At 42.5% G+C, this 18025-nt stretch overlaps 1 protein-coding gene across 3 annotated transcripts; it reads left to right on the forward strand.

Moving 5' to 3' along the window:
- Window positions 1–11209: 11209 nt before the first annotated feature.
- LETMD1 (LETM1 domain containing 1) lies at window positions 11210–17841 on the forward strand. Of its 3 annotated transcripts, none has more exons than XM_072654700.1 (9): window positions 11210–11586; window positions 11999–12150; window positions 13790–13905; window positions 14368–14450; window positions 15182–15368; window positions 15546–15647; window positions 15760–15912; window positions 16363–16459; window positions 16876–17841. In XM_072654700.1, exons 1-9 carry the CDS (start codon window positions 11462–11464, stop codon window positions 16944–16946), a joined length of 1086 nt encoding a protein of 361 aa, XP_072510801.1. In that variant the 5' UTR covers window positions 11210–11461; the 3' UTR covers window positions 16947–17841. The 3 variants fall into 3 exon arrangements, with proteins under 3 accessions (XP_072510801.1, XP_072510798.1, XP_072510802.1); XM_072654697.1 differs by having other exon boundaries at window positions 11228–11586; window positions 16990–17841; XM_072654701.1 differs by lacking the exons at window positions 13790–13905; window positions 15182–15368 and having other exon boundaries at window positions 11342–11586.
- Window positions 17842–18025: the final 184 nt, after the last annotated feature.

The raw sequence follows: 18025 nt of genomic DNA on the forward strand, positions 1-18025 counted from the left end.
AAGTTGGATATTCAAGGCTGGGGAGCAGCGGAAAGGTTAGACCTGGATAAATAAATCTCAGAAGCATCTGCATAGATAGAAATGATTGAATCCATGCAAGCTGAAGAGATCACCAACTGAAAAAGTATAGAGGGGGAGGGAAAGGCCTGGGATAGAGCTCTGTGGGATACCTATGGTTAGTGAACACCACCTAGATGAAGATGCCACAAAGGAGACTGAGGAGTGGTCAGGTAGGAGAAGAACCAAGAGAGTAGAGTTATGAAAACCTAGAGAGAAGACAGTATCATGAAGAAGGTGGTCAACAGTGTTAAAGGCTTTAAAAAAGTCAAGAAAGATGAGAAAAGATTATTAGATTTGGAAGTTAAGAGACTGATGGAATCCTAATAAAGGTGCCCCGTGCCCCAGCTTCCTTTTAGTTATTCTAACTTCCTTATAGGCCCCACTGAACAGTAGACCCACTGCTGCTACCTGGCCATTCAAAGTACCCCCCCCCCCCCACACACACACATACATACTCAATATCCTAACTTCATATATGCCTCACTGCTCACCGGAACAATAGATCTGACCAGGAACTCATATTTCTCACAGAAACAGCATGCGTGTCCACATGATGGAATCCCAGCCACTGCCTCTAGCTAGCCACTGCTCCTCATATTTCCCACAGAAACAGCAGGTGTGTCCATGCACTCAACCACAACCATATCCATCTAGTCTCAGATAGAATCAGAAAGCAGCACCACCCAGGATGCCAAAGAAGAATGTGGACCCCAAAACAATAGAAGGGACTTTCCCTAAGTAGGCACCTGCACAGTAATAGTAAAAGCTGTCCTTTAGGTGAATTTATGACATAGACAGGCTTATTATAATATCATACATATATACCACCCAAATGGGTTTTTCTGTATACATTGTGGGCAATTGCATGTGCACTTTCACTGAGACTGGGAACCCTCACGTCTTATCTAATCCTTTAACAAATCCTTCTTGCCTTTTTAATATTCATAATTTCTGTTGTGTAATTACATTTTTACCCTATAAAAATCCACCTTGCTTCCTCTGGAGTTGCTGGTTCCTCTTGGAACTTACCCCACTTCATGAGAGACATCAATCCTAATAAATGCTTGGATTAGAGGTGGTCTGACTGAATTCTTTGAGATGGTTCCACCACAACATATCATGAAATTACAATAAGATCATTAATAACTTTAGACAGAGCAGTTTGGCTTGAATGATGAGGTTGAAAACCAGACTATAGAGGGTAAAAGGAGAGAAAGGCTATTTTAGATGACCTTCCTTCTGAAAGATTTTAACCACAAAAGAGAATAGAACCTATGGAATGATAGCTAGTGGGAATGGAAGGGTAAAGTGAGGGTTTTTGAGGATGGGGGACATGTAGGTATGTTTATAGGAGTAGGTAAGCAGCCAGAAGATAGAGATGGAAAGACAGAGAAACGAGAGAGAGAGAGAGAGAGAGAGAGAGAGAGAGAGAGAGAGAGATTGATTGAAGATAAGTGAAAGAGTAGGGATGATAGAAGGAGTCAATATGGAGAATATGGAACAGATTAAAATAGAATCACTTGTGCATGTAGATAGTTTTACCTTAGGAACAGCAACCTCATTATTTGAGATGGGGTGAAGGAGATAATAGTAGAAGGCATTTGGGTGATATGAGATGAAAAAGAGAGTAGAAGAGGGAATTCTTAGCAAGTGGCTTCATTTTTTTCAGTTAAATATGAGGTAGGGTCCTCAACTGAGAGAGCGAGTGGAGGGGGAGCCAGGGGAGGTTGGAAGAAAGATGAAAAGGTTTAGAAAGGCAACTGTGTTGAGTTAATGAATTAATTAGGAAGATGTAAAAGGGTTACCCTGGAGAAGTGATTTAATTCAGCAGAATGAGCATAGGATTCAAGGTTGAAACTTTGAAAAGGGCAAGTTTATTTCATACCAAGGTCAAAGAGAAGAGGACAATGAAGACTTGAACTGGCTCATCAAGGAATCAAGATGGGGAAAGGAGAGTTACTACTGCAGGGGTCATAGCCTATAGGGGTCACTCTAAAAATACTATGCCTTGAACTATGCTGAATATTAATAATTCAGGTGGTAGAACCTATGAAGGCTATAGCTGATATTTAAAATAAACAAACCAACCAACCCTGTCCTTGTAGAATTTTTAGAACTCCATTCTTTTGACCTAATTACTGTGGACGTGACAGCCTGCACATTGAATTGTAGCTAAAGATAGTCAGTTCCAGCCAATACTGGGTAAAGGTCCAGACATTTAGAGCCAAGGGCTCATATAGAGGAAAAAATTCCTCTGATCTCAGGTCTTGGCAAAAGTTATGAGACCTGGGTGAGGTCACTAATTGGGGTGGGGTAGTACCTTCGGTTTCTGGGGAGGAGTGGAGAGGAAAGAAAGATTTGTGAATAGATCAGTCGATGGAGTGAGGATTTCCCAGATTCTGCGGGTGCTTAGAATACCCATAACTAATTCCTACCAAAGGCTGATGATGATAAACTTACCCCCACCCCCAAGGTGCAATCACTACTGACTGGTGCTTGATGTTAATACTTTACTAACTACAGTAGTTAAGGTATTGGGTCTGAGGCTTTTATTAGCCTACAATATACAATTTGCTTATCTGTCCAAGTTCTTAAATTGTACATTCCTAGAGGTAGCAACTGTGTCGGCTTACCCTTGATTCTGAATTCAGACGCCTAGAGTGCACAGACATGCAAATAGGTACTTAACAAATAGCATTTTGATGGTTATTACTTGGGTAGCCATATTGATGAAAGGATAACATCCTTCAAAGTACCTAGGATTGTTCAGTAGGGTTAAATATGAGTGACTTATCCTCTGGAAACTTTTCTTTCTTTTCAAATGTTCTCAGATTGAATGTTATTAGCCCCTGTTGGCCTGAATTGACTTTGTGACCTGGGAGACACAGCACCTCCCAACATGGCTTGCCCTCATCAAAGAAAGTGTGTGTGCTATGAGCACAGCAGGATTGAAGTAACTCAAAAGAAATTCAAGTTGCACAAACTTAGAGAAACCACCTCAAAAATTCACATAGACTATTTGTGAGTGACCTGTCACAGAGCATTCTGAGTTCCTACTGGATCAGCCACAGTCCCATACACTGTAACTTGACTCTGACACAGTGATGTTAGAGAAATGCGGGACAACAACCATTAGTCCATTGACCTTCCACTCCCTGGTGGATCAGAAAACCTATTAGTAGAAGATCTGACCACCTCACACAGCTCCCCTCCCCTTCTATGCCACTGAATGTACTCCATTGGCTATCACCTGTAGGATAAAACATAAAATCCTTTGGGGCTCAAGTCCCTTTATAATCTGCTGCTACAACCTCTGAGCTTATACCTTTCCCTGAGTTTCGAGGTTGGGTATTTTCTGAAATATTTATTAACAATTTATTTCCCTTTTGGAAAACTGTCAGAAAACTTTTAAAACTTTACAAATACTTTATATATTGAAAATTTATCAAACAAAAACAATTTTTTGTACTGACGTTTAATGGAAAATTTCTAATATATATTATACACATATCTGATATATATACACACTGTATTTGTACATATATTTAAATTCTGTTTATAATCTTTGACTATATATTCATTGTGGACTGGATGTTGACTCTGCTATTTCTTAATTGCGTCTCTTATTTCTTATATGACAAATTTTAAATCTGTCATATTTACAGTAAAATTTTTGACCATCCTGTTATTTTTATTTTATATTGTTTTTGTTGAATAGAAATTTATGTTAATATAATCAAGCAGACCTGTTTTTTACCTAATTCTTTCTATTTGTTCCCATCCATAAATGAGATAAATTTATTATTCTGTTTTTTTATATTTTGTTGATATTTGTTTTATGTTATGGTTGCTTAAGCATAGTACACACTAAGTACCATAAGAAGAAAAAGTGACAATGAATAAATACCTGATGAGGATTTAGGAGTGACTAAAAATCAAGGTGCTTTATATGTTGAAAATAATTAAATATAAACAGCTACTAAGCAAGTTTCATTAATTATAATGATGTCTGATATCTTTTAAAAAAATTAAAATGTGTGTGTGTGAAGCTGAGCAGGGAAGTTGATCAGGAACACTTACAACCCCCCACCCCACCCCAATTCCCCCATCAATTGATTTCTTTTCTTCTCTCCCTGTCCTTCCCCAAGTTGATCAAATCAGAGAAAGGGCATGTCAAGCGAGACATGCAGGTAATAATGAAGTACAAAGACAAGTCCAAAGCTTGTCACAGATAAGGCTGTGACCCTCAGCAGTTTAGAGGAAAGCCAGCTATGAAGGAAAAACTCTTAAGGAAGACATCCTTCTTTTCCTTTCCCCATGCCCCTCTACCAGATGGCAGCTAGGGGAAAGGGAATCTCTCTTTCCATCCTGTTAACCCTCTCAACCACTGCAATGCTCATGACATCTTGGAATGAAGCTACTCAACCAATAGGAGATACTATACCCAGCATCTTAAGAATCAGAGACACCTTCAAAGCAGGCTGCTCAGAGTGACCATAGAAGAACAACTAGGTCATCTATAAATTCAAGAGAATAGCAGCTGAGATGTACTAGGGGTGGGGTATTCCCCACAAGTATGACCTTCAGTACTAGGAGTGTACTTTGTATCTACCCACTCACACAGTATTTGTGGGATAATGAATCCCAGGTTAATGGGGAGAACGTCTTGTTACATTTTCATGATGGCATTTGAGTAAATACTTTGCTTTGAGCTAATTGTGTCTACTGGCTGACTAAAGGTAAAGGTATATGTGTGTGTGAGCTGTAGTTTAGGAGCAAGAACCCAGAGAGTACCCAGAACCTGGGGTAGTTATTCTTCTCCACACACCCCCTTTCTGCCCCACACTAAACCATGACTAAAGGATTTTTGTCCTTATTTTTCATTTTTATGTACAACTTTTTGTTGACCCATTTGGAGTTTTCTTGGCAAAAATATTGGAGTAGCTTGCCATTTCCTCCTCCAGCTCATTTTACACAAGGAAACTGAGGCAAACAGGTTAAGTGACTTGCCCAGGATCATACAGCTAGTAGGTATCTGAAGCCAGTTTTGAACTCAGGAAGGTGAGTCTTCCTGACTCCAGGCTTGACACTCTTAACCACTTTGCTACCTAGCTCACCCTCATCATGTTTAATAAAGCACTATTTAAAAACTTATGTATTACCCTTTGTTTCTTACATAAAAGTAATTTTTTCTTAATGAAGTAAAACATTTAGCATGTCAAACCCAGAAAATAAATTACCAAAGTGCCACAGAGGTTATGCACCAACTGTTAAGCTCTAAAAAATAAAATAAAGCCAAAGACTAACAGTGGTTATAAGCAAAAAGCATTCAAAGCATCTAGATTTGTGTTTACTCGTTTGGATGGCTCCATGGCCCAGAAGAAGAGAGTTGAATCAGTTCAGTGGTTCTAGAAAACTGAAGCAGGATCTCCTACAATAATACTTCTTTCTTTAAAAGCTGATGGAGTTGGTTTGAATTTCTGTGCAGCCTCTTAAGTATTTTTAATGGATTCAGTAAGTAACCTTAGAGATTTACATGACAGGGACATTTCTTAAATAAAATTATAGAGGGAACCTTTTGAGAAGGTAATAATCCTACCTTTCATTTGTAGAATGACTCTTTTTACTTACTTTAGTTTGTCTAATCACAAAATGGGATTTTTGAACTCATGACTCCAAAATCAGTGCCCCTTCCACCTTTTCTGTTTCCCTCCCAGTTTGATGGTTATTTTTTTTATCTTTTGCTCATTAAAAGGGTCATTCCCTGACCACTTCTTAAAGAGGCCTATCTATTCAATGGGCATTAACTCCCCCTAGTGTGTTCCTCCTTTGTTGCCAAAGAAGACCATGCCATCAGAGAAATAATGACATGACTTGCACTTGACTTTATTTTGAGTGAGGGAGGGCTGTGCAGGTCACCAGCCTCACTTCTCCTCCAGAGCCATCTGAATCCAGTGACCAGATATTCATCAGGATGACTGGAGATGACCCAGGATGAGGCAATTGGGGTTAAGTGACTTGCCCAAAGTCACACAGCTAGTGAGTGTCAAGTGTCTGAGGTGAGATTTGAACTCAGGTCCTAGAGTGCAGCGAGGTGGTGCAGTGGCTAGAGCACCAGTACAGCGTTGGGAACTTCCGCTATGAATGAGGCTATGCACTGGATTCTGCAGCAGATGGGAGCCTGACCATGCCTCCCTGATTCAGGCCTAGTACTCTTTCCACTAGAGCAGGGCTTCTTAAACTTTTTCCACTCCCGACCAAGAAATTTTTGTGTTGACTCTGGGTATATAGCTACATAAAATAGGTATACAAATCAAACATTTACTTATAATAAATCATAAAGAAATTTGTTTTAAAACAATTCTTTAGTATGCATATAATTTTGCCATTAAAGAGGAAAGCAAATTTGCATACTCATGAAATAGGTGTGCTTGTTTATTATATTTACATAAAGAATGAAATCTTGGTAGAACATTTGATACTGAAAAACAGTAGAGAATCTTCAATGATGTTTTTTTCAGTACTGAGAACCTCTATGTCATTTAAGTACATAGTACAAAATGGCAGAAGTATGTTTAGGCCCATTTCAGAAGTTGTTGGAAATTGTGGTCAGATTCCAAGTCATAATTCATTTAACGATTTTTTAGAAACTCAAGTTTTATATACGTGTTGCTTTGGTAACTTGGCAAATTCTTTTTGAACTTTTAATGGCAGATGACTGGTTTTTTTATTTCAATTGAGTATGGTTTATAAACCCAACTTAGTTTTTTAGAATCAAAATTTGAAGGGAAGTATTTCTGAAACTGTGTCTCCAAGTATTATAGATAATCACTTACAACTCTTAAAATTAAATCTTTGGAAAAATTATTTTCAGTTATAAAATCATCTATAGCTGTAAACATTTCTAAAAATATATTTTCTACCCTATTTTTCCATATTTTAACTGTTAGTAAAACTTTATTTTATCTTTAACATAATGTAAGAGAAAGCAAAGTAGGATCCTTTTGATGTTTTTGTTTTAGTATAATCAAAAGTATAATGCCGCTGATTGACTCATGCCTTATCAGTCAAGAGTGTTTACTAGGAGTAAAGTACAGAAATATGAGTTTCTTTAACTAGAAACAGTATATGTATTTGTATTGTTAATGTGATTAAAGACCTTCGCCACCCATTAATGGGCCTACACATTAAGGGGAGTTTGATTAGGGAAGATTTGTAGGAAGGCCCACACTTTTTGCTAATGAGGCACTGGTTTTCAAGAGTCAGGATACCCACTGACTTCAAAAAAAGGTATAAATTCTCTGAGAGTGGTTTTACTTTGGGGTTTAGTTTTTGGAAGAAGCTTTGTGTGCCAGACAAGACTCTGGGAAGCTGCTAAGGAATCCCCCCCAATTTTGATCAAGCACATATATCATTCACTTAGTTCAGGAAATCAACAGATAATGCTTCCAAACTGTCTGACATAAGCAATACCTATTTCACAAATCAACAGACAGGTCCAATTGTCTGACCATAGTTTTCAGAGAAGGAAACACCAACATCTAACTCCCCCTAAGTGAAAAAGTGAATAACGGGCCTAGCTTAAAAAGGCCAAGCTCCCCCACTGCATCCTGGGTCATCTCCAGTCATCCTGATGAATATCTGGTCGCTGGATCCAGATGGCTCTGGAGGAGAAGTGAGGCTGGCGACCTGCACAGCCCTCCCTCACACAAAACAAAGTCAAGGGCAAGTCATGTCATTATTTCTCTGATGGCATGGTCTTCTTTGAAAACAAAGATGAACACAAGAGAGAAACTAAATACGTGTGCCCACTGCAGCCACGCTCAGCCTTGATACACAGTATCTCATCTCCAAATTAGTAGTGGCTAGACAATGAAACAGATAGTGAGCTGTAGCCATGGCAATGAGGTGATAATAGCAACAATGAAGCGAGTTTGATTCCTAGAAGGGCTTCAGGTTCTTGTCCCAGTTCAAGGACCATCCGGGGCTGGTGTGAAATAATTCTGTGATTTTGCTGCAGCAGAGTTCATTCAGAGGGTGAGAACAAAGAATTGTTTTTATGCCAAGCTCAGGGCACAGCTTTCTCGCTGAGCTTTAACTCTAGAAAACAGTATATCTCCTAATAAAAAAAAAGGCGTGAAAAGAGAGGAGTGGTCTTAGAATTTGAATCCTCACAAGCAAAACCAAAATATATGATTCACTCAGAAAAGAGACACCACATTTTTCAAACATAGTTTTTCTTCGACCCCCTAACTCTCTGAGGGAATGAAGGAATATTTGATATTATATTTTTAGTAGAATAATTAGGGTTTTTTTGGGGGGATTATAATTAATTTATTGGTTTTCAGTTTTCAACAATCATTTCCATAAGTTTTAAATTTTCTCCCCCCTCCCTCCCAAAGACAGCATGCAATCTTATAGGGGTTCTACACAAAATGTTTAGTTTTTAAAAGACATATCACACAGGGACAAGTGGGGAGAAAAAAACACAGGGACAAGTAAAGAGGAGTTTGGGGGAAGAGGTAGAGAAAAAAAAACCAGCCTATTTTCCCCAGTGATTTGAAAGAAAAGATGCCACAGAATTATCTTGGGATTCCTCTGAGGGTTAGGTTAGAAAACATCCCTAAAGCAAGTCAGCAGATTCACTTTATGCCCTGTGCTAAGTAATTGCTGAAGTAGCAAACCATTAACTCTCTCTCCCATCTTTGCCAGAAGAGTGTAGGAAGGTATTAGCTGTGTTGGGGGAAGTGTAAATATCCCTCATCATCTCAAATGATAACCTGACCTTGATAAAAGAACTACAATTCTTAAGTCTTTTTTACATAAATGATCACAAAATATAGCCTACTCCATCCATCTTGTCTCTCCCCAGAGTGGTGATTTTTCTGCACCTAGGTGTAGGACCTTATTTATATTTTAATTATGTCAAATTATATTTTAAATTTAAGATTATATTTACTCTTATCACTTCCGATTTACCATTTCAGTTTGGCAAGACCTTTTGAGATCCTAATTCCATCATCCTAGCTGGTGACCCAGCAAGAGCATGGACTTCAAGTCATCTACTTATCAGCTGTATGGTTTTAGAGAAAACACTTGACCTCTGGTTGGTCTCAGTTTCCTCCTCTGTAAAGTAAAAGCGTTGAGCTAGATGACCTCCTTCCAATTTTAATTAGGGGTCATCTGGGTATCTCTAGTTCTGGTTTATATCTTGCCACTGAACCCTCCCTAATTCCCTCCTTCCTTTTCCTCTGTCCACTTAGGGCATCATACCCTTGTCTGAGAGTGCTCTGCCCAAAGGCATGTACATTTTAATGGCTGAAATCTAGCAAGATACCTTGGGATTTACTAGCTAGATTTCTTTCTTAAAGTCCATTCCTTAAACCCTTAAAATTCTGGTTGTCATTGATTGGTCCACCCATTGATAGGCTCCAACCCAAGCATACTTAATAGTCTTCTATGGGCCCAAATAATTCAGAGTTAATGTAAATAGTAATTGTTTCTGTTTTGACCAGAAATCCCAGATTGATTTTATTTTTTCTGGTTAGGTAAAAGGGCCATTCCTTGGCTGATTTTTTACCTAGCCTTCTGTGTGTGTTCAGAAGAAGACCCTGCCATCACAGAAATAATGACATGACTTGCACTTGACTTTGTTTTGAGTGAGTGAGGGCTGTGCAGGTCACCAGCCTCACTTCTCCTCCAGAGACATCTGAATCTAGTGACCAGATATTCATCAAGATGACTGGAGATAACCCAGAATGAGGCAATTGGGGTTAAGTGACTTGCCCAAAGTCACATAGCTTATGAGTGTCAAGTGTCTGAAGTGAGATTTGAACTCAGGTCCTCCTGACTCCTGCACTGGTGCTCTATCCACTGCACCCCTTACCTAGCCTTAATCACAGAATGGATGTTGCCTCAGTCAAAGTGAGAACCCAGAAAGACCTTAGCTTTAAAAAGCCAAGGTCTCCCACAGCATTCCCAGCCATCTCCAGTTGTCCTGATCTATATCTTGCCACTGGACCCAGATGGCTCTGGAGGAAAAAGTGAGCCTGGTCACTTTGCACAGGCCTCCCTCACTTAAATCCCATTCACTTGTAAGTCACAGCATCACCTTCCTGATGTCAAAGTACTCTTCGAGAAGGAAGGACAAAGAAAAACAGGGGTCATCTCCAAATTAGGGATCATTTTCAAGCTCAGAGAGGCAAAGTGTGCAGAGAACCAGCCTCCAAGTCACTAAGTCCTCTAGCCTTTGTCAGATTCTTTCTGTGTGACCCTGAGTTCCCCACTAGCCTCTCAGTGTTCCAGGCAAGAAGGTGTTGATTTGCATTGGTAGAGAGAGCTACTCATCTGAGAGTTCCCTATGCCAGAGAAATCACAGGTCCCTGTTATGAGTGGGACAAAAAAAACAAGTGCTGTGAAAAAAACGAATTACGTGACCTTGGAGGTCTTATAGTTCAGGGGTTTGTTAACTTTGCTTGTGTCCTGGATCTTTGGGGTGTGCTTTCTTTCTCAGAAAGAGGTGAAATGTGTAAAATACATGCATGTTTACTGACTGACATAGGATCACAAAAGGAACCCAATTTTATTGAAATAATAATCAAAATATTTAAAAAAAGCTTACGAAGCTTAAGTTAACTGGTCTAATCTATTTTTCTCCTCTTCATTGTACAGCGGGGGAAACAGGCCTAAAGTGAGGCAAGGACTCGTTCAAGGAAAAAAATACTTGTAAAGCACCAACTCTGTGCTAGGCACTTTGCTAAGTGCTTTACAAATTATCATCAGGCTTTGGCCTCACAACAACCCTGGGAAATAGGCGCTAGTATTATCCCCATTTTACAGACGGGGAAACCTAGGTAAACTGAGATTTAAGACCCAGGGTCTCACAGCTAGGAAGTATTTGAGGCCGAATTTGAACTCAGGTCTCCTTGACTCCACCCCCAATGCTCTGTCCAAGCCAGGGTCCCGCCACCTGTGGAGGGTGAACACGCCTGCAGACCCTCACCTGCACGGAGAGCCTCATGCGTCCGCTAGGGGGCGCCCTGGGCCAGAATTACTGGCAGCTGCCATGTTGGAACCGGGCAGAGTCCGAAGGCGTTGCCCTCGGGGAGCATTAGAGACCTCAAGGTCGACCCCTGCGCTGGCGCGCTTTCTGCGGAAATGCGGTAGCGCTTCCGGAAGGCTCCTTCCCCCGCGGAGTGCCCCCGACGAGACCCAGCCCTGACTCGCTTTAGGCTCTAGCTTTTCCGATCGCCCATCCTGGACGAGAGTCACGCGGGTTAAAAGGAACGGTGCCGGGAGAACTGGGGGCACCAATCCTCTTTCATGGAAGGCGCGTGCGCAAATCGACTCGAGACCTCTCGGTGACCTTTGGCCCCTACGGGGGCCTCTTTTCTGTGTTAAGATGGCGCTGTCCAGGGTCTGCTGGAGAAGCGTCCCTCTGGGCGGTGCGGCCGTTCCCCCGGGACCCCTCTTCTCTCTGCGGCTGCAGCCTGGGCGCCGGAGCCCGACCTGGGGGCTTCCTCCTAGGTGAGGGACTTGACGGACGTCGGGTCCCGGACCTGACACCCCAGACCCAGCTTCGGGCAGTGCCCGAACCTTCCCTCTCTCCCCAGCCCTTCCCCCTCTCACTCACTTGCTCTCCAAGGCCACCGTTCTCCCCGGGGTGGTCAGCGCCCTTCTCTCCCCCAGCCTCCCTAACAGTGGGGGGTCCTCCCTGGCGCGCCGCCTGCACCCGGGGACCCCCACCGCGATCCGCTCTCCTTCCTTTTCCTTGCCGCCTCCGACAATGGCCTCCCCCGTTCTAACCCGAGGCTTCCTGGCCTCATCTTCCTCCGGGCTTGGGTCTGGGGTCCAGCAGGGAGCAGCCCCCTCGAAGGGAAGCCGGATGAAGCCCGGGGCCCCGGGGGCTAAGAGGAGTCTGTGGTCTCTCCCCCTGCAGACCTTCCAGGCTCCACCTTTCCCCGAAGGGAGATGTGAAGAGCTTCGTCTCTTCCTTCGTGGCCAAGACGAAGGTGGTCAACGAGAAGTACAACCGCTTCTTGGAGCGTCGCTTTCCCCGGTTCTACGTCGTGTACTCGGCCTTCGTGAAAGGTAAAGAGCAAGGCGAGGATGGAAGTCGCTGGGGCCACGGCCGAGATCCGCCCCCGGTGGAGCCCTGCTGGGCTCGGTCCGACCGCAGGGTCGGCTGAGCGGATGGGTCCTTCCTGAGGAAGGAGGTGCGCCGGAGCCTGCCCATTGGGGAATCCCTTTCCTTGGCCACACAGCTGGTTGGAATAGGTGGAATGGGGTCTCCAGCAACACTCCGAGGGCAGCTCTGTGACTGGTCAGCTGGCAGAACGCAGGCAGGAGGTCTCCTTGTCCAGCTTCCTCGGGGGTCTGAAGCTGGTCCACAAGCAGATTAGCGCTCAGGGTGCTCAGTGCTGTGCTTGCTAGTAATTGTTAGACATGATCCCTTTAGCGGAGCACAGCAGAAAACAACCAGGTACAGTCAACAGAAATGTGACTGGTAGAGAGGGGAGCAGAGACTGCCATAGTCAATTTATGAAGGTTTGGGGGGGTCATGGGTCATGATTTACATGAAAACATATATAGTTTATTAGACAAAAAATAAGGAAGCTATCCCAAAACATGGTGCAAAAATCACGTCTAGTTTGACTGGAAAGGAGGGGATTTGCTGATGGAAAGTAAAGGATGAGAGCAGAGATGGGGAGCAGTCTTAAAAGAGGCTTCAAGGATACTTAATAAACACTTGTTTTTTTTTTGTTTTTTTATTTTTATTTTTTTTTATTTTGTAATGTTTAACAATCACTGCCATACAATTGCAATTTTATCCCTCCCCACCTACTTCCCACTACCCCCCTCCCTCCCCACGACTGCATACAATTCTGTATAGATTCTACATATACTTTCCTATTGAGTATATTTTTACTATAGTCATGCTATGTAGTCAGACTAAGATAAATGAAAGAAATCGTATAAGAAATCAGAACATGATACACAAACACATACACATACACAAACATGATCTGCTACATTATGTGAGTGACTTCCATATTTCTCTCTCTGAGTGTGGCAGGCATTTTGCCTTGAGATCCACCATTGGGATTTTTTTTTTTTTTGGTAAGAAGTTCTTGTGTTATTACAAAAATCTAAGTCTACCAGAAAAAACTCTCACACACTGTGGTTGTTGCTGTGCATAAAGTTCTCCTGGTTCTGCTCCTTTCACTCAGCATCAGGTCATATAAGTCCTTCCAGGCCTCTCTGAAGTCTTCTTGTTCATCATTTCTTATGGCACAATAGTACTCCATTACATTCATATACCATAATTTATTCAGCCATTCCCCAATTGATGGACATCCCCTTGACTTCCAGTTTTTGGCAACTACATAGAGTGCTGCTATAAATATTTTTGTACATGTGGGACCCTTTCCCATTTTTATGATCTCTTGGGGATATAGTCCTAGTAGCGATATTGCTGGGTCAAAGGGTATGCACATTTTTGTAGCCCTTTGGGCATAGTTCCAAATTGCTCTCCAGAATGGTTGGATAACACTTGTTTTTTTGATATGGGATGAATAGGGTGATGAAGGGTGTATATATATGTGTGTGTATACATATATATGTATGTATCTATACATATATATGTATATATCTATACATGAAGTAGGGGGCTGATAGCATTCCAACTTGAATTTAACCTCACGCCCTGTGCTCTTTTTTAATGAGGCAGGATTTCGGATGCTTTTGGCTGATGCAAAAAAGGCTAGAAGAATAAAGACATTTATGTCCCAGAAAAAAGTAATGTTTCATCAGCTTTCATACCGGGACATGGAACACTTGAGACAGGTAGGGACCAAAGAATTGTATTGCATGGGGGAAATATATTTGACACAGTTTTCTTTAAAGAAGAAATCAGGTGATTTCTTTTCTGTTCCATTCCTGTTGCTGGCTATGAGACCAGAAGTTTGTCATTCCTGTTCAGATGAGGGTGTTCAGTATGTGCGAACTGAGTCAGAGCCATTATTTTTTAGAGTAAATCTTCCTGGAGCTTTAGGAACTTTTCTTTATAGAAGGGACATAGGTATTTAAAAAATAAACATTAAAATCCAAATGAGTTGCTGAACATACAAAGTAAAGGAAAGACACCTGTGGGAGTGAGCTAGTGATTAGCCTTGAAGCAAAAGATGAGGAGCATCTTGAGATAGTTTAGGGAGTGACAGGAACCCATTCTTCAATGGGATGGGGGAGGTCCTTTGTAGGAAGTCACTTCCTAATCTGAAATAGTGGCTATGTTTACTTCCTGCTCAGTTTCGACGAGATGTCACCAAGTGTCTTTTCCTGGGCATCATTTCCATCCCACCCTTTGCCAACTACCTGGTCTTTCTGCTGATGTGAGTATAGACTTTAGGTTTCTAAGCCTTAGCATTCTTAGAGAGATCATAGGATGATAGGTTTAGTACTGGAAGGGACCTTAGATACCATGTCCAGTGCAAAACCTCCCTCCTCCCATTGTTCAGATGAGGTAACTGAGGCCCAAAGAAGAGTAACCCAAGTTCATATAGGCAGTAAGTGGCAGAGCATGATGGTATTTGAACCCACAACCTCTGACTCAATCCAGTATTCTTTCCCTACCGTATCATTTTAAAAGCATTTCATTTCTGAACCTTGGTGAATCTTATCCAAGTAGTCACTTAAGATTTCATTCCTCATGAAGGCCACCTCAGCTCCTCACTAGCTCTGAAAGAACGGGACTCTCAGGGTTGGATGGGATGGATCCACACTGCTCTGTGGTAGCAGCCTAATCATAAAGAGGCAAGGCAGTAGGGGTGGGGTAGGGCAGAGGAGGGCCTACATGGCCCCACACTGCCCTGCCTCTTTACTATTTGTAACTGACTCATGTTTCACACCTTGGTTCAAAAAAATTCTGGGCCATTTGTTTGCTGCATGTTAGGCTAGTCGTTCTACAGCTCTTGAAATTTTACTTCAGTGTATTTTTTTATTGCTTAGTCAGAAACTCATCTGGAAGAGAATGGAGCAGTGAAACCAAATGAAGCATCTCCCTTTTCCTTCTGAAAGCTTCAGTTTCTGAAAAGCTGACACCCACAGATACTTTTTCCTTCAGGTACTTGTACCCCCGGCAACTGCTGATCCAGCATTTCTGGACCTCCAAGCAGCAGCTGGAATTCTTGGACATCTACCATGCTCGCCGAAAGCAGTCTCATCCAGAGATCCTCAACTGCTTGGAAAAGGCCATCCCCTTGATTTCAAATACAGCTCTCCAGCGGCACTTTACACAGCTGTGCAACAAGGTACCCTTCAGGTTCACTCTACTAGGAGCAAACTCTCAGAATTTCCCTGAAACCAGCTGACGAAACAGAGCAGATATATAGTGGTGCCAGATGGAGGGGTGTCACTAAGGGTCCCATTTCTCTCCTCCCAGGTACAATGTCAGAATTTAACCATCACCAATCTCTTGCTTTTGCAAGGTTCAGAATGGTGCTCACCCAGGCTTAAATGATCTGCTGCTTTTGAAGAAGTGTTTTTCTGTCTATCCCCTGGACATAGCTCATCTTTCTGTTCCACACATAGTAAGTCCTTTGGGTCTTCTTCCTCCTTCCCAGCCCCTACTGACCTTGAACCTTCCATCCTAATTGGTAGAATGATATGTGAACCTTGTCCTTGTATGCTGCCATGTCACAGAAAGCCTTGAGCCGGGCCATGCTTCTCACACCTCACCTACCCTCTGTTTTGCTGAGATACCGTCTGAATAAACACACCACTGTACTTCACCAGCTAGACAAAGCTTTGAAAAGACTGGGGACTGGCCAGCTGACTGCTCAGGAAGTAAAATCGGTGAGAGCCTGGTTTTAGCAATAACCCTAAGCCATTAGGGAACTCTGTGATCACAACGATGCTTGAGTAGTCCTTTACTCGTTTTGCTTCCCCCTCCTACAGTCTTGTTATTCATTCAGTTTCTTAGTGACTGTGTGTAGAAACTGGATACGGTATTTTGAGTGCTTGGTTTTTTTTTTCCTCTGAAACACCAAACCTAAAGACAATACACTATAGCAGCCCCAAGGTTCAGATTTTCCTGTTTTTCCTCTTACTAGTTTTTCCCTGCTCATTGGCTTCTCTACGAGCATGTGAGAAACTCAAACCAGATTAAATTGCTCTGGTAAAAGGTGTGTTGTACAGAAACTCTAACTTACTAAAAGGAGGGTCTTCGGTTGATCCCCCATTTCCATTATCCAAGCTCTCCCTGTCCCTATGACTACCGACAAACTCTTCTTTGGGTATGTCTAGGCTTGTTACCTCCGTGGCCTGGATTCCACCCACCTTGCTGAAGACTGGTGCCGAGTGTGGCTGGAAGAATGGTTGCAGCTTTCCTGTAGCCTAAAAAGTAAGATTTAAGTCCCTGTATTTACTCTGCTCTGAGGGCTGTGATCTCCAGAGATCAGGTCTTGAGTGTCAGGTGGTAAGCTGAAGAATCTCCCTTGCTAGAAGGGAAATGTCCCTAGAGTCAGCTGCTGGATTCAGGAGCCAGCAGAATCCCAAGAGATGAATGTTTAATAGCACATTAATTTCACCGAAACTGAGGGCTAAATGGAAAGAAGACATGCTGGGGGTGGGGGGAGCTCTAGAATAAGAGTGGAACTTGACTTCAAACTACTGGTACTTGTCACCTTATTCCTGGGCTCTGACATCACTTTATATCCATCAACAAACTCCTTATCCTTTTCCCTCCACATGCTGGGAAGCTGTAGGTCTCGGGATCAGGGCCTCTGCTTTTTGCAGGACTAACACTGGTGTTTTCAGATGCTGAGATGTCCCTCTTGCTGCACGCCGTGGTCTTCCTTTCCACCAACTACCATGGGACAAGGCATTGAGGGAGGTGCCAGAAAGGATGAGCCTATTCTCTGCTCTCTCTAGAGATGCAGCCTGGGACCACACCGCATCCCTCAGTCACAGACCCACAGAGAGGAACAGATGCTGCAGGCCTGGCAGTGTGGAACCTGAAGTAGGAGGAAGCGCTAATATTGCCCTTCCAGCTGGAACTGAGTCCATTCACATGATTGAGTGGGGCTCACCCCCACATGATCAGTATTAGCTTATCTGGTAGCAGCCCTGTGCATTGGAGCCCTGTTTGTGGCTGTAATCAAGTTCAGGTCCTAGGATGACACAGCCCGTTTCATTTATTAAGGCTCTATCTGCTGCTATGTTCTTTCTGAGTGATTTTCCACTGAAGTAAATGCTTGGACTAGATGGGAAACAAAGCTACTTAAACTTAAGCACTTAATGCCCCAGAATATTCTTTTACCCCTTTCTAAAGTTGCCAGAGAAGAACACTTTATCCTTAGACTCCTTTCTAAGTTTTATCCCTTAAAGTAACCCCTAAAAAAGGGAAGTCTTTCTCTTTGGTAGACAACGTCTCCCCTGTCCTGCCCTCCTCCCTCACACGTTTACACTTTCACCTACCTTGTCTTAATTTGTGGGCTAGAGCACCTGTGAATCTTAAACTTCCTGGCTCCTTCCACTGTTGTCCACGCTGACCTGTCATTGTCACAGTGGTTGTGATGTTTTGGCCGCAGGTAACACCAGGAAAATGCTACTTAGTGCCTGGCTCAAATGAATCCATCCATGGGAAGGTCTATACCCAAGGTACTGGGACTTGGGTTTAGTTTCGTATGTGTACATGTCAGTGATTTGTAAGTTACTATAAATGCATGAACCAACATGTTCAACCACAAGTAAAGATTTAATTAAACTGATGGCTACAAATTACTTAAATGTTCTAATCATGTTATTAATAGAGACTGCTTTATCATAAGTTCTGTGACTTAAGATGGGGTTTCCTGTATAAATCTGTAGAACTGGGGTGGAAAACAAATGGCAGCTGGACAAAGGTCCCAAGAAAGGAAAAAAGTAAGGCCCAGTGACTTAGAGAGCTGAACTGAAACCAAAGGAC

This window comes from Notamacropus eugenii, chromosome 3 (genome assembly GCF_028372415.1).
Source record: "Notamacropus eugenii isolate mMacEug1 chromosome 3, mMacEug1.pri_v2, whole genome shotgun sequence".
In the NCBI taxonomy this organism is placed as follows: domain Eukaryota; kingdom Metazoa; phylum Chordata; class Mammalia; order Diprotodontia; family Macropodidae; genus Notamacropus; species Notamacropus eugenii.